Source organism: Prionailurus viverrinus, chromosome D4, assembly GCF_022837055.1.
Source record: "Prionailurus viverrinus isolate Anna chromosome D4, UM_Priviv_1.0, whole genome shotgun sequence".
In the NCBI taxonomy this organism is placed as follows: domain Eukaryota; kingdom Metazoa; phylum Chordata; class Mammalia; order Carnivora; family Felidae; genus Prionailurus; species Prionailurus viverrinus.
Genome location: NC_062573.1, coordinates 13,453,157 through 13,469,202, shown reverse-complemented (window position 1 = coordinate 13,469,202; position 16,046 = coordinate 13,453,157). Strand labels below are relative to the sequence as shown.

General features: G+C 50.5%; 2 protein-coding genes and 1 long non-coding RNA gene across 11 annotated transcripts in view; 2 read left to right on the top strand and 1 right to left on the bottom strand.

Annotated features, from left to right (window-relative positions):
• COL27A1 (collagen type XXVII alpha 1 chain) overlaps positions 1–2,311 on the top strand; it is a 140,401-nt gene extending 138,090 nt beyond the window's left edge. For all 6 annotated transcript variants that reach the window (XM_047829185.1, XM_047829186.1, XM_047829187.1 and 3 more), the window contains one exon: positions 311–2,311. In XM_047829185.1, coding sequence (XP_047685141.1) covers positions 311–457 — 147 coding nt within the window. In that variant the 3' untranslated portion in view covers positions 458–2,311. The remainder of the gene's footprint in view (positions 1–310) is intronic.
• Positions 80–14,805, bottom strand: LOC125149966 (uncharacterized). 4 transcript variants are annotated; one of them, XR_007146128.1, is made up of 6 exons: positions 14,507–14,805; positions 8,670–8,749; positions 7,276–7,384; positions 3,522–3,735; positions 2,680–2,858; positions 360–483 (listed from the first exon to the last, which is right to left on the bottom strand). It is a non-coding gene; the product is annotated as an uncharacterized LOC125149966 (long non-coding RNA). The 4 variants fall into 4 exon arrangements; XR_007146126.1 differs by lacking the exons at positions 360–483; positions 14,507–14,805 and adding an exon at positions 80–119 and having other exon boundaries at positions 8,670–10,375; XR_007146127.1 differs by lacking the exon at positions 14,507–14,805 and having other exon boundaries at positions 3,522–3,740; positions 8,670–10,375.
• ORM1 (orosomucoid 1) lies at positions 12,533–15,819 on the top strand. Its single transcript, XM_047829188.1, has 6 exons — positions 12,533–12,660; positions 13,058–13,200; positions 13,424–13,494; positions 14,288–14,395; positions 14,534–14,637; positions 15,686–15,819. Exons 1-6 carry the CDS (start codon positions 12,547–12,549, stop codon positions 15,749–15,751), a joined length of 606 nt encoding a protein of 201 aa, XP_047685144.1. The 5' UTR covers positions 12,533–12,546; the 3' UTR covers positions 15,752–15,819.
• The last annotated feature ends 227 nt before the right edge of the window (positions 15,820–16,046 follow it).

Sequence of the window (16,046 nt, the reverse complement as noted above, 5' to 3'; positions counted from 1 at the left end):
GCAGTTTGTGGGTTCGAGCCCCATGACGGGCTCTGTGCTGACAGCTCAGAGCTTGGACCCTCCTTCGGATTCTGTGTCTCCCTCTCTCTCTGCCCTTCTCCTGCTCATTCTCTCTCTCTCTAAAAATTAAAAATAAATATTAAAAAATTTTTTAATAAATAAAAAAAAATTTTTAATGGGCAAATACAGGTGGTCCCTACAGTGAAATACCGTGAATCCATTAAAGATGGTGGGAGGAGATGAGAAGTGCATGTGACAGATGGTGGGGATTGTGAGGGTCACATGTGTACCCTTTCCCTTCTCCTCTCAGGTCCAGGATGGCCGCTGGCATCAGACGCTTTTCACCTTCCGGACCCAGGACCCGCAGCAGCTGCCCATCGTCAGCGTGGACAACCTCCCTCCTGCCTCATCAGGGAAGCAGTACCGCCTCGAAGTTGGACCTGCGTGCTTCCTCTGACCTCTGACCTCCTGGCTCCTCTAGGCCTTGAGGGGGAGGGAGGAGGAGGAGGAGGCAAAGGGAGGGTCCTTAGGGGCAGGTGGGCCCAGGAGAGACAGCTCACCTGCCCAAGGATTCCTGGGTAGGGCCCCAGCTGTCGTCTGCCCAGTAAAAGTGGCTGGGGGGTGGCAGGGAACAGTGTATCCTTGGGACCAACTGATCCCAGCTCAGCCCCAGAGACCGACCAAAGAGCCAGCCAGAGCAAGCTGGGCCTGCAACCCGCCTGAGCCCTGCGGCCTGTCTCCCAGCTCTGCCCTCCCCAGCTTCCTGCCCAAAGAGCCCCACGTTCTAGCCAGCTTGAGGGGAGGGGGCATCTCGCCAGCTGGTCCCTGCCAGGGAGCTTTGATGTGCAATATTAGAGAGGAGACATGAAAAAAGGAGAAAAGGAAAGGAAGAAGTATATATATTTTATTTAAACAAACACAGAGAAGGTGCATTACTATTTTTTCACCTGGGAAAGAGGGGAGGGAAGAAGCAGCCAGAGGGTGGGAAGCAGTGGAGGCCGAGAGGGGGCAGCGCGACCCTCGGGGCCGGAGGTGCCCACGCTAGCTACCTCCCACTGTGAAATCGCTGGTGCTCGCTGTCTCATAGTGTATGTGATTTTTTTTTTAAGGAAAAAAAAAAGCCTATTTAAGATTCTGAAGGTGCTACCATTTTTTGCCACAGACTCTGAAGAACCGTTTTGATGTGGGGTGTCATGCACATGTGGTGCTCTCCTCCAAATGACAAAGTTTGGGGAATTTGAACATGTTCCGAGTATCACCCTTGTGCTCATCAGGTAATCGACTAAGCAGGGGGAAGGAAAAAGGAAAAAAAAAAAAAAAAAAAAAAAAAAGCAAAGCCGAAGAAAGAAAAAGAAAAAAAAAGAAAAAAAAAAAAAAAAAAACCAACCCTACCAGAAACAGAAGCAGAAAGATTCACCTTTTTAATTTATGGATTTTGAAATGTTTGTCCTTCTAAGGCAGGGGGAGGCCTGAGCATGAAGGAATTTGGGCTCGGCCTGGTCACGGTCCTGGAGGGAAGATAGGCTTATCTTGGAAGGTGCGATCTAAGCTGGAGAGTCAGGGGTTGAAGCCTTGACTTTGAAGAAACCAGTTTTAAGAGCAGTGTTGGGTCAGCGCTGGCCTAGAGGTGACATATCAACATGGAACCATCTCACCACACCACATCCTCCCTCCCAGAGCTTGTCCCTGCCAAGATGAGGCCATCACTCTTGCTTTTCCATTGTCATTAAGTCCTCTAGAAACCCCACGTCATTAGCTCCAAGGGTAAATGTGGGCTGAGGAGAAAGACTGACGGCAGGAATCTCGGGGTTCCACGTGACTGGGGGATAGTCAGTGTAATCTGGGCTGTCCTTTATCAGATAACCAGTCAGCCCAGGTTGGATTTTGAGGTTATTTTAAGTATGGAATTATTTTTATAGAAGGGGAAGTTTTATGTGAACGTCTGTTTGTGTCTTCTTTTTTATTTTCTCTAAAAGTCGTGTCTCTTTGGGAATTGGATTTGATTTTCATTATTTAATACCTCACTCTGGCCCACCTTCCCCACCAGACACTTCCTGTATATTCCTCGCCCTCCCGCCCCAACCCAGACGCTCCCCACGGAAGTGCGTTCTTGTAGCAGCTTGGGCCTCATCTCAGCCCTCGGTTTCCCCACACTGCCAGTCTCCACCTGGCCTCTGTCTCGTTCTTGGGATTTTCTGCTGTCCTTGTTTGTGTCTGTCCACAATGTCAGTGTGTTAAAACCCCAGTGGGTTCCGTTTCTCCATTTTCCCTTCTGGATTTTAAATAAATATTTAAAACTGAGGCAATGGAATGATGCATCTGTGGCTGTGTGCTTCTTTGAACAGCCCCCGGAGGGAGGTTTCCAGCCCAGCTGGGGGTGGGGGAGGGGGAGAAAAGATGCTCAGGGGATGCCCTGTTTATGCTGCTTTCCCCAAAGAAGGGAAGCAGAGAGAGAGAGAGAGAGAGATGGCATGGGGTCAACACGGGGGTGAGTACTGAAAGGGGGGTGGTCCGGGTCCCATGGCATATTCCTTCCCTAGGGTTGCTGTAACAGCATCGCAAACCTGGAGGCTTAGGACAGCAGAAATGCATTCTCTCCCAGCTCTGCAGCCTGGAAGTCTGAAATCCAAGTGGTGCCAGTGCCCCCCATCCCCCACGCTTCTAGGAGAGGTTCCTTACCCTGATCAGTTTCTGGTGGCCCCAGGCATTCCTCGGCTTCTGGCTGGAGCACCGTGGTCTCTGCCTCTTTAGTCACGTGGCATTCTTTCTCCCGTGTGTCTCCGCACATCTTTTTATAAGGACGCCAGTCATAGTGGATGAGGGCCCACATGAATGAGCTCATCTTCAGTTGATTACGTCTGCAAAAGACCCTATTCCAGGTAAGGCCACATTCACAGGTAATAAGGTGAGGACATCAGCATATCTTTTTGGGGGACACAATTCAACCCATGACACGGAGGGGATATATTGAGGTTACCATGAGCAATTCGTTTTTTTTTTTTTTTTTTTTTTACCATAGTAACATACACATAAGACTTAACCATTCGTGACATTTAGTACATTCACAGTGCTGTGCAACCATCACCACTATCTAGTTCCAGAACATTCTCATCACCCTGAAAGGAAACTCCATACTTATGAAGCAGTCATTCCCCATTCCCCTCTGCCCAACCCCCTGGGAAACCACCCATCTGCTTTTTGACTTTGCCTGCTGTGGATAATTCATACAAATGGAATCGTATTTCATATAAACAGAAAATGTTTGGAAGATGGGAAAGGTCAGTCTCATTAATGTCCCTTTCCTCCCATAGAAAGCTGGCTTTTTTTTTTTAATGTTTATTATTTGTTTTTTAAGAGAGAGAGACAGAGTGTGAGCAGGGGAGGGGCAGAGAGAGAGGGAGACACGAAATCCAAAGCAGGCTCCAGGCTCCGAGCTGTCGGCATAGAGCCTGACGTGGGGCTCAAATCCACGAAGTCGGACGCTTAACCGATTGAGCCACCCAGGTGCCCCAAAAGCTCACCTTCTGTGATTGACTTCTTTCATGTATCATGATTTCAAGGTTTCCCCTTGTGGTATATGTTTCCATACAGTACTTCATTCTTTTTTATGACTCACTCATATTCTACTGTATGGATATACCGCATTTTTGTTCTCTGCTCATCCTCTGATGGACATCTGGGTTGTTTCCGTCTTTTGGCCCTTGCGGACAGTGCTTCAATACGAGCATTTCTTACCTATACTTGAGAGAGGACACAATATCACCTGTCTTGGAGGAAGTGAGTGAGAATCTGAGAGATGGCTAGATTCAGCAAGTGAATAGACAGGACCACCGAGATAAATTTGAATGTCAGATAAACAGCAGTTTTTTTTTTTTAATGTTATTTAAGTTTATTTATTTATTTATTTTGAGGGAGATAGAGACAGTGTGAGCAGGGGAAGGGCAGACAGGAGGAGGAGGGAGAGAATTCCAGCCAGAATCCCAGAGAATCTCTGCCAGTGCAGAGAGCCAGACACGGGGCTCGAACTCACAAAACCAAGAGATCATGATCTGAGCTGAAACTAAGAGTTGGACATTCAAGCGACTGGGCCACCCAGGCTCCCCAACAATAGTTTTTGTTTGTTTGTTTTGTTTTTTAGCATAAGTATGCTCCCATTCGATATCTGAGACACATTAGGACATAGTTATACCCCGCCAGACCTGGAACCCGTAACTCCTGACCTCTGGTTCAGAGTTCTGCCTTTCTTGGCTTGCTCCTCCCACCCTGGGAGCTTGAATGAATCAAACCTTTTCTGCCCTTCTCACCCAGGAGAAAGAACAAATCACAAGCAGTTGGATTCATATTCGGAATTTTATGTTTTTTTTGTTTTTTTTTTTTTTTAATTTTTTTTTCAACGTTTATTTATTTTTGGGACAGAGAGAGACAGAGCATGAACGGGGGAGGGGCAGAGAGAGAGGGAGACACAGAATCGGAAACAGGCTCCAGGCTCCGAGCCATCAGCCCAGAGCCCGACTCGGGGCTCGAACTCACGGACCGCGAGATCGTGACCTGGCTGAAGTCGGACGCTTAACCGACTGCACCACCCAGGCGCCCCGGGAATTTTATGTTTTAAAACCTTGCTGTAAGTTTCCAGGTCATCAGGGTCTCTCCCCCCACCCATCCCCCACCCCCAGACAGGGAGCACCAGAGGCTGCTGCTTTGCCGTGGCTCCAAGAATCCCGTCCATAGAGCCCAGGATTCATTCACCCCGTTGTCTTTTTTTTTTTTTAATTTTTTTTTTCAACGTTTATTTATTTTTGGGACAGAGAGAGACAGAGCATGAATGGGGGAGGGGCAGAGAGAGAGGGAGACACAGAATCGGAAACAGGCTCCAGGCTCTGAGCCATCAGCCCAGAGCCCGAAGCGGGGCTCGAACTCACGGACCGCGAGATCGTGACCTGGCTGAAGTCGGACGCTTAACCGACTGCGCCACCCAGGCGCCCCACACCCCATCGTCTTAAATAGAAGGTAACTACAGCCAGTGAAGTGCCCGAGGTCACCTGCCAAGGCCAAGGCAAAGCTTTGATTCAAACCCAAGGCTACTGACAAGTGGGGGTAGGGGGGAGCTCAGCATGGCCCCCTGGGATTAGCAGAACCAGCAGCAGTTGGGAGTTGGTTACAAAGGCAGATTTTCAGCCCAGATCCCAAACTACTGAATCACAAACTCCCAGGGTGGGGCCCAGAAATCTGTTTTAAATAAGCCTCCCTGAAATACGAATCAATACCACATTGAGATTTCACCTCACACCAGAGTGGCTAAAATTAACAACTCGGGCAACAACAGGTGCTGGCGATGATGCAGAGAAAGGGGAACTCTCTTGCACTGTTGGGAATGCAAACTGGTGCAGCCACCCTGGAAAACGGTGTGGAGGTTCCTTAAAAAATTAAAAATAGAATTACCCTACGACCCAGCCACAGCACTACTGGGAATTCCTCCAAAGGATACAGGAGTGTTGATTTATAGGGGCACATGTACCCCAATATTTATAGCAGTACTATCAACAATAGCCAAACTATGGAAAGAGCCTAAATGTCCATAAACTGATGAATGGATAAAGAAGATGTGGTTTAGGGGAGCTCCTGGGTAGCTCAGTCGGTTAAGTGTCCGACTTCAGCTCAGGTCACAGCTCGTGGGTCTGAGCCCTGCATCGGGCTCTGTGCTGACAGCTCAGAGCCTGGAGCCTGCTTCAGATTTTGTGTCTCCCTCTCTCTCTCTCTCTGCCCCTCCCCTGCTCACGCTGTTTCTCTCTCTGTCTCAAAAGTAAATAAAATTTTTTTTAAAAAAGATGTGGTTTATATATACAATGGAATGCTACTTGGCGATGAAAAAGAATGAAATCTTGCCATTTGCAACAACGTGGATAATACGGGAGGGCATTATGCAAAGTGAAATAAGCCAGTCAGAGAAAGACAGGTATCATATGATTTCACTCATATGTGGAATTTGGGAAACTTAACAGATGATCACAGGAGAAGGGAAGGAAAAAAAAAGTTACAGAGAGGGAAGCAAACCATAAGAGACTCTTAAATACAGAGAACAAACTGAGGGTTGATGGGGGGTTGGTTGGGGGTGGGGAAAATGGGTGATGGGCATTGAGGAGGGCACCTGTTGGGATGGGCACTGGGTATTATATGTAAGTGATGAATCACAGGCATCTACTCCTGAAGCCAAGACTACACTGTGTACATTCTATGTTAGCTAATGTGACAATCAAATTATTAATAAATAAATAAAAACAAACAAACAAGTCTCCCTGGAGATTCTAGCGTGTGCTCAAGAATTGAGATCCCACACTATTTCCTGAATCTAGAAAACAGTTTTCCAAAACTAGGGAAAACCAAACAAACAAACTTGGAAATAAGGTAAGAATATTCTTTTCGTTTCTCTGACCGAAAATTAATCAAGGATGAAACAGAAGGGCCTTCTTCTTGAATCATTTCCTAAGGTCCACCATATATCGTCACCCCAGAGAGTTTGCCCAGCTGTTGAAGCAGACTTCCGGTTCTGCAGATGGGAAAGTTCAGTCACGCTACTGTGTGTCAACCCCACAGGAAGCTCTGCAAGGCCAGGGGCTGGGTCTGGTCCTCTGCCGTGGCCACAGAGTGCAGTGTGCAGGAGGTGCTCAAACTTGTTCAACAAGGCTCACTGGAACATTTCCTTGACATGTGTGTCTCAGCATGCGCCTTCCCTGGGTCAAGCCGTATGCGGGCACTGCAGTTACAGAGACAGTCCTGGCAGGGCGCCTGGTTGGGGGGGCTCTGGGTCTGGTGGAGGCAGCTGGAGGTGTCGGACCTTGGATGCAGGGAGCAAGAGGCCAGGCTGGGGTGGGTGGTGGTTGGGGAGGACATGGCTGATGCAATCCCAGCACAGGGAAGCTTGTCAGGAGGTCACACTCCGTATTAATCAGGGTTTCTAGAGAAACAGAACCAGTAGGATGTGTGTGTGTGTGTGTGTGTGTGTGTGAAGAGATGTTTTAAAATTTATTTAGAGAGAGAGAGTATGTGTGTGAGTGGGGAAGGGAAGGGAGGGGAGAGAGAGAGAGAGAGAGGTGGGGTGGGGGGGCGGTGGTGGGAGAGAACCTCAAGCAGGCTTCATGCTCAGCATGGAACCCGACTCGAGGCTTGATCCCATGACCTTGGGATCATGACCTGAGCCGAACTCAAGAGCCAGATGCTCAACCGACTCAGCCACCCAGACACCCCTGTAAAGAGATTTATCATAAGGAATTGGCTCACATGATTATGATCGTTGGCAAGTCCCAGGATCTGCAGAGTGAGTTGGCCAATTCAAGACCCAGGAGAGCTGATGGTGTCCTTCTAGTGTAAAGTCTGGCAGGCTGGAGAGCTGGGAAGAAACAATGTTTCAGTTCACGTCCAAAGGCTGCAAAAGACTGACGTCCATCTCCACCAGTCAGGCTCTTATGCAGACTCTTAATTCTATTGAGACCTTCAACAGATTAGATGAGGCCCACCCACACTTGGGGGGAGGTGGCAATCTGCTTTACTCAGACCACACATTCAAATGTTAATCTCATCTAAAAACACCCTCACAGATACACCCAGAATATTTGACTAAATATCTAGGTACTGCATGGCCCAGTTAACTTGACACATAAAACTAACCATCTGAGCTGATGCTGATAGAGGTTGAACAAAGGTTTGCCAGGTGACAAAAGGCACTGGGAGGAGAGGGTACAGCACCTGCCAAGGCTTGGAAGTAAAGGCCACACTGCGTATCTGGGGATGCTATAGCATAGGCTGTGGGAGCCCCAGGGAGTAGGACAAGCCACAGGTTGCACAGGAGAGCAGGGTTTGGGCTGGTGGCCGAGGTGGGTTTGAGCTGCACTGGGGCACTGTGGAGCGTCCAGGAGGCAGCCAGCTGAGCCAGGGGACAGGAAAGTGCTCCGTGCCACGGTCAGAGCTCCAGAGGCGTCAGCAGGATCTGCATGGTTTTGGAGACGCGGAGGGGATGAGAGAGTCAGGAGGAAGGGCCAGAGGGAAGAGAAGGGCTATGTTAAAGCTGTGACATTCACGACTCCCAGCCTGTACTCCCAGGAGGGCCTCTGTGACCTGGCCAGCGAGGCCTCTGAAGCTGGGCCAGCTCCTTCCTGGCAGGGGCAGGTAGGAGATTGTTGGGGACCACAAGGCAGCTCTTCCGGGGCTGGCAGCATCTACCGTTCCCAGTCTCCCATTACACAACTGAGTGTCAGGAAACAGCCAGAGTGGACTTCCCAAGCGGGGCCAATCCCGTGTTTGCTCTGTCCACAATGAATCAAGCCCCAGCCGTGGACAGTCACATGCCATCAATGCCCAGCTGCCCTGTGCTGGGAAAAAGAGGAAAAGACGAGCAAGAAGGGGAGAGGCGGGAAGGTGGATTCCAGTCCCAGCTTCCTGACTGGGCCATGGCCTTGGACTGGTCATGCCTTCTCTCTGGGCCTCAGTTTCTCCCTCTGCAAAATGGGGGTGATATGCCCTTCCCTGCTTGCTAGCCACACACAGAGCTATCATTCTGCAATAAGTAGGGCAGATCATATGAAACTGAATGATATTCAACTCAATAAAAGCATATAGTTCAACCCAATAAAAGCACCTTTCAAAATAAGAGCGGCTGCGTTTTCTGGCACACTGACCGTGAGAGGGAGCCCTGTTGAGAGTGATACGTTTTCATCTCATGCACAGCTCTCCTGAGACACGTGTTACTCTGCTGGTTCTTCAGATGAGGGAAGCCAAGTCCAAAGAGGTTACATAAATTGTCCACGACGACAGAACAGGATCTGAACTTGAGCAAATCTTTTTGAGTGTTTCCTCAGCCCAAACACAAAGTTCCTAATTAGGATCATTTGCTCTGCCAGTGTATTCTTCGTGGCCGTTCACGTAGAAGCTCACAGATTAGTCATCAGGCACAGAGCTCAGCCCTGGCCTCAAGGGAGAGACAATTATAAAGTGGCTTTCTTGGAACCGAATCATTTACAGTGGGTGCGTTTCCCCAATCATCTAAACCTCACCGTTCACCTGACCTCTCTGAGCCATTTGCTTCCTTATCCATCCAAATGGGGAAAGTATCTATTTTCTTGAACCTACTATCTACATATTTCTGCATTTTGATGTCTTTAGAAGTGGGATGTATCCTAAAATCCCAGAAGTATTTCTTTTTTCTTTTCTTTTTTAAATTTTATTTTAGAGAGGGAAAGAGAGAGCAAATGGGGGAAAGGAGCAGGGGGAGAGGGAGAGAGAATGTTAACCAGGCTCTACGCCCAGCACGGAGACCGACAAGGGGCTCAATCCCATGACCCTCTATCATGACCTGAGTCAAAATCCAGTCGGACTCTTAACCAACGGAGCCACCCAGGCGCCCCCTGGAGGTACTTCTGTAATGCAAGAATCTGTCTTTTCTCCCTACCCCAGCTTGTCAATACACTGATGGTAGTGGTGTTACGACTGGCCGACTCTTAGAAGCAAGTTTGTTTCTTATAACAAGCATTTCACAACTGCACGCTGATTTAATCCTCTTAACAACCTGATAAAGTAGCAATCATCAGTATCCGCATTTTACAGATGGGGAAATTGAGGCACAGAGAAGTTAAGTAACTGGCCCGAGGTCACACAGCTAGCAAGCGGTCAAGCCAGGACAAATATTTCCCCATCATCCTGTGTGGCCCTGATTGCTTTTCTATTTCCTGCCAAACTTCTCCTTACAAGATACCCGGGCCAGATGGAGGGGCAGGATAGGGAGGGCTGTCCAGACCCTCCATCCAGAGAGGTACTAACCCATCCTTGACATGGAAGAAGATGGAGAAAAGTGTACTGTGTCAGAGGGAGTGCTGGGTGTGCTCGAAGGAACCATTTGGAGAGTAGCGCCTCCTGGGAGAGAGTGAGATGGACCTCCAAAGGGCACCTGGGCGACAGTGAAGACCACTCACTCCCGAGGAGCAGCACCCCATTTGCTCACCGTTAGAGAAGCATCTCTCCCTATGCTACTCACAAAACATCTGGCCACCCAACGCGATCCAAGGATAGGGCACAAGAGGGAAGAACTGTTCCCCTGGGGTCTGAACAGCGTTGGTCGTTCAGGGATGTTTAGGGCTGTGGGTCATTCTGTGCCAGAACCAGGCACCAGATCCCACTGGACAGAGGTGCTTCTGTGTTATTTAATGAACCGTATGTGTGTGCACGTGCCTGTGTGAATGTGTGTGATATGGGAGATCCTCCAAAGCTCTGGGGTGTGGGCAGAAGCCCCAAGGGTCCGGGGTAATGGTAGTGCTGTCCCCATAGAACACCCAGCTTCTCTTTGACATAGCAGTGTGTCAAATCTGTCCCCAGTCCCACTGCAGCAGCCTCTGACTGCTCTCCCAAGGTGGTCCCCTTCCCTCCCCCTCCCCACCTTCCCCACTGCAGACAGAGGGCTCTTTCTAAAGAGCAAATCTGACTATTCGTCTCCCACCCTACTTAAAATCTTTCTATTTCTTCCAACACCTGCAGACCCCATTGCGAACTCCCCAGCCTGGCTTCTGTGCCCTGCACACTCGGTTCCCGCCGACCCTCTCCAGCATCGGCCCCGTCACTCCCGTGCTGTCTCATAGGGGCCCTCCAGGTCCTTTATGCGCCCCGCGTCCTGTCACCTCCACTCTTCCTTGCCAACAAGCTCCAATCCTTTTCTCAAGGCTCAGATTAGAGCAATGCAAATTCAGAACACTAAGTGAGCTGGCAAGCAAAGAAAGAAAAGAGGGATTTTCACTTCTGACGAGGATGTGGAGAAAGGGACTCATCTGGGCATCGCCAAATTGGCACCGTATTAAACAGCGTTAGTGTTTTTTGTCTTCTCTGTTTGGGAAGAGAGTTGTTTTTTTTTTTTTTAAATCAACTTAATGGAGGTATAATTGGCGTACAATAAAATGCACACATTTTAGGCTTACAGTTCAATGAGTTTTCACAAACGTACATTATGTGTGCAACCACCCCTGCAGTGGAAAGTTGGAACAATGCCACCTACTTCAGAAAGTGCTCTTACAACCTTTGGCAGTCAGACTCCCCTCCTTGCCCTAGGCAACCGCTGATCCGATTTCTACCATTATAGATTAGTTTTGGCTATTCTAGAACTTTCTACAAATGGAAACTATACAGTGTGTGCTTTCTTAAGTCTGGCTCCTTTTGCTCAGCGTACTGTTTTTGAGATTCATTCACGTTGTCTTACAAATCGGAAGTTCATTTGTTTTTATCGCGAAGTAATGTTCCATTTACGAAAATGCCACGATGTGTTTCTCCATTTTCCCGATGACGGGTATTTGAACTGTTTCTAGTTTTTGGCTGTTTTGAATTACACTGTGAGTTTGTACGTGACACATTTTTCTTTCTCTTGAACGGTATGGTAATTTTAGAAAGCGATTTGGCCGTTTCTGACACTTAGGAGAGGAAACATCACAATGTGAAATGCTATGGGCAATTATGTCTCAATAAAGCTGGAAAAATAAAACAAAATGCCATAGATATAAAGGGAGGACATCATTAGGTATGTTGGAATCTAGGAAGCGAACGAAAGGGGATGCGTCCACTAAAATTACGACCGCGGACTGCCCCAAAACATGAAAAATGACTCAAAATACATGAAATGGACAAGAACATAGAATTGTAAGCACGACATAATAAAACTTTTTGAACGCGTTTATTCTTAGGGATACCAATCTGACCTTGTCAGGTAAAAATGCATGCAGGCAATGGAAGCTCTCATTCTGCAACGGTGACCACTGGCCAGGGTTGGGGACCAACTGGTGAAAAGAGAGGCCCATCCCCCTGCTCACATAGCCGGGGGTGGGGACCACATGGACATAATTTCTCGTTCCAGATTTTGGGAGAGAGTTCAGGTAATACCACATTTACTGGAAATAGGCAATATAACTTAGACGCCTCCTTCTTTTGGAAACATCCCTTCTTTCCTCCAAGATTCGGCTGCCCCCCACCCCCCGGACTTGTGCTGGTCCACAGCTGTTACCACAATCAGTTGGAATAGAATCCATGTTTTGCCCTCTCCCCAACCCTTGACCCTCCCCCATCCCATTCCCCACCCCCACCCCACCTAGCCTGGGAACTCTCTAAGCTGCCACCTGCGTTTGATTTACGGTTGGGTCTTGCTCAAGTCTGAATGCTCAGTGGGACACGAATTGGGTAAAAACATAAGAGCTTTTAAAACAAAACAAAACAAAACAAAACACCCAAAAACATAAGCGCTTGCTTAAAGGCCCCTCTATTGAAATCTACCCATGTTTGACAATACCCCTCCAGCCCACACCCCCCTTGGCTTTGAACAGCCGGTCTAAGTTAGACCCAGGCTTGCAGGCTTTAGCCACAGCCGGCTTTGGGGGAAGGAGGGAAAGGTTTGTGCCAGGCATTTCGCAAGCACTCACCTGATGTGTCACCAGGGGGCTCCAGGACTCCACCCACAGCTCGTTATAAAGGTCACTGTACCCTACAGCCACCAGTTCTGCTCGACTCCAGGTGCCTCTCCCTCCAGGCATGGCGCTGTCCTGGGCCCTTGCTGTCCTGAGCCTCCTTCCTCTGCTGGAAGCCCAGAGCCCGGAGTGTGCCAACCTCACAGCGGCACCTATCACCAACGCCACCCTGGACCAGGTGCATGCCCGGGGCCCCTGAGTGCTGTGGGCAGCTGCCTCCTTTCTGGGCTTCCCTTTCTCCTGCTGGCTTGCGGTCAGCCCCCTTCCCCACCTCTGCCTTTTTCTCCTCCCGGGTCCTGGGGTGACATTCTGACCAGCCTCTGGGGGCATTCTGCTTCCAAGCTCAGAAGTCTCATTGCAAGGCCCCTCAGAGGGAGCCTCCTGTACTGCACGAGGGGCCACCCAGAGGCTGGGGGAGGCGCCTGACCCTCAGAGTGACCTCCTGCATGTCCGCTCCTCGCCTGGGGCCCCAGGCTCCCCGTGTGCAAAATGGAGGGAGAAATCTGCCCGGCTGACTGGCAGGGATTCTGCCCTCGGCCTCCATCATCAGCTCCTGGCTTCTCTCTCCAACCCAGCTCTCCGGCAAGTGGTTTTACATCGCCTCGGCCTTCCGCTACCCGGAGTTCAACGAGTCGTCTAGAACGATCCAAGCGGCCTTCTTTTACTTTGACATCAACTACACAGAGGACAAAATACTGCTCAGAGAGTACCTAACCATGTGAGACCCCCCCTCCCCACATGCTAGCCCCAGGCTTCTGCTCCTAGCTGCTGGGTAACCTTGATCAAGTCCCTCCCTCTTCCTGACCTCAGCCTTCTCATCCATGGAATGGGGAGGGTGGACTCTAATCACCACCGACTCTTGCCCCTCGATGATGGTGGCCAGTGATTGTCCACTTCTCCTTGACGGTCTTCCTGTTTTTCTCCCCCCTTCTGTCTGTTAGAGGGAACCAGTGCGTCTATAACTCCAGCTATCTGAATGTCCAGCGGGAGAATGGGAGTCTGTCTAAACACGGTGAGGTCCAGCCCACACGTGGGAGCCTGGGGACAGGTGAATGGGCCAGCCAAAAAAGGAGGTGCTGGGGCTAAGGCCCTGGAGGCTGGAGGCACAGAGAACACAGGACAAGCCCATTTCTTCCATCTCCGAGGTCCTGGTGTCTGCACGCTGCAATACTCGGGAATAACTGCCAACATATGTGAGCTCTTACTTATGTGCCAGGCACTGCTAGAAGTGCTTTACATGAATTGACCCACTGAATACTCACGAACAACCTTAGGAGGACATTACAGCAATCAGATGAGGAAACAGAGAAACAGAGATGTCAAGCAGTTTCCCTGGAGTCACACAGCCTGTAATTAGAACTAGGACTCAAACCCAAGTCTGGCTGTGGTCCTGCCTCTCTCCAACCACCTTTTCTCCTCTAGGATCTGAGGGTGGCAGTCTTTGTCTGGCACGCAGTGACTTCACTCATATCCCTGCTGTCACCCCAGAGAGAGCACATAGTAGGAATCTACAAATGCCAATGGAATTAAACCAACAGCACTCAGCAGCCCTGAGGCTCCTGTCTGGGCCTTATTTTCCTCATCTGGAAAATGGGGAGAAAGGCCCTGACAGCCACAGCCCGTGTGAGGCTGTGATTCCACATAGTAGCACAGGGCCCGGCACACAATGGGACTAGGGATGTGTGACCCAGGTGAACCCCTGGCCTTCACTCATCGCTGTGTGGCCATGGGCACGCCCAGGGCTCCTTGCCTACCATTGGGGACCACTGTGCTATGTGGTCTCACCCAGGGGTTTTCCCCTCCAGAGTTCGGCAAAGAACAAGTTGGCTACCTCCTGCTCACCAAAGATCCCACGACCTTCATGCTTGCCTTCTCCCCGAAAGACGAGCAGAACATGGGGCTGTCCTTCTACGGTAGGCATCCCTCAAACTTCTTCTACCTCGCCCAGGACCCCTTCCCCTGCGGCCGGGCCCCCAGCTCCCCCACCCTCCCTGGCTTCCCAGCTAGGACCCCAGCATGCTCACCCAACGTCTCCTCGCTCCCTCCTGCAGCTGACAAGCCGCAAGCGACCCAGGAGCAAATGAGAGAGTTCCACGAAGCCATCGTGTGCATGGGCATGCAGAAGTCAGAAATCGTGTACTCCGATGAGAAACAGGTGAAGGCAGGGAGGACTGGGCCGAGCCCACCCTCAGGGTGACTCTGCCTTGGGGAGCCCTAGAGGCCCAGGGGGGCGAGCTGCCGGCCCAGGCTGTGCAGTGAGATAGGACATCCTACTTTTAAGCACCTGCCTCACTGCAGGGACAGCTGAGTTTCCTGCAAGCCCACAGGATGAGGAACCAGGAAGGAAAAGTCACTGTGAAACAGGAAGGGCATCCAGAGCAGGTGGGGGGGGGGGGGGGGGCGGGGCTTGGAAAGGAGGGGAACAGCAGACACAAGTGTGGCCATGGGAACGTGACAAAGAAACACACAAGGGTAACGATCGTTGACAACTACCGGCCACACCCCAGACTTCAAATACCTGTGGCTGGGGAGTGGGTATTGTGGTTTTCAGCACCACCCAAATGGCCCCAAGCCCAGGACTACCATCCTGACTTTTGCTGTAACTAAGTACGTATAAAATCATCTCCTTAATGCTTTCCATTCGACCTGTGCCCAATGAGAGGCTTTACATGGTCTTGGCCTGGGCAGCAACATCTGAAATCACAGAGCTGATGAGCTGGTGACACTTTTTGGGGGGATATACATGAAATACTTTCAGGACTATTGAAATAAAAATGTCTCTGCCGCCTGAGGTCATCCCTCGTGACCACCCCTAGACCACCTCCCCTCCCGGCTCCTGGGAGCTGCGGGAAAGGACTGGGCTCGCAGCCCTGCTCCCCGCTTGCCCCCCGCCCCATCTGCTGGCTGGGGACCTTGGACAGGCCACACGGCCACCCTGAACCTCGCTTACATCACCTACCCAATGGTTGTGAGGAATCCAGATCAACATAAAGGCTCGGCAAGTCCTCAGTAAATGGCAGTTGTTCTAAGGGCTCGAGCCCCCCTTCTGAGGTGAAGCTGAGCCTCAGAGAGGAAAAATGCCTTGCCCAAGGTCACCCAGGTAGGAGGCGGCAGGGCCTAAGCTGGAGCTCATTGCACCCTTCCCCACCCCCACCGCAAGAGCCCTGCCCTGCCCCCATCACTGCGCTCCCCCTGTCTTCCAGGATGTGTGTGGGCCATTGGAGAAAGAGCACCAGGAAGAAAAGCAGAAGGAAAACAAGGGGTCCTAGGAGGACACAGCTGGGGTTAGGAGCTTGGGGACCCTGGGACCCATCCTCAGCCCTACGCCCACCCTTTGTACCTCCGGTCTTTGTCTCAGTGGCATCAATAAAGCTTCTGCATTGGAAGCAGGCAGGGTGTCATTCGCTCATTCATTCACTCGGTCACTCATTCACACACGTTGAAGCCTGCCCTGGGCTGAGCCCCGGCTGATCACCGGGTAAGCCCCTGTCCCTCTACTCAGAAGAGCTCCTGCTGTAATACCCGGCACAGGTGGGACGATGACAGGCACCAAATGCTGTGGGA

Excerpts from the sequence above, each read along its gene's own strand:
- ORM1 (XM_047829188.1), top strand. The coding sequence starts at position 12,547 with ATGGCGCTGTCCTGGGCCCTTGCTGTCCTGAGCCTCCTTCCTCTGCTG. Across the intron at positions 13,201-13,423 it reads CTCAGAGAGTACCTAACCAT|AGGGAACCAGTGCGTCTATA; the intron begins GTGAGACCCCCC and ends TCTGTCTGTTAG. Across the intron at positions 14,638-15,685 it reads TGTACTCCGATGAGAAACAG|GATGTGTGTGGGCCATTGGA; the intron begins GTGAAGGCAGGG and ends CCTGTCTTCCAG.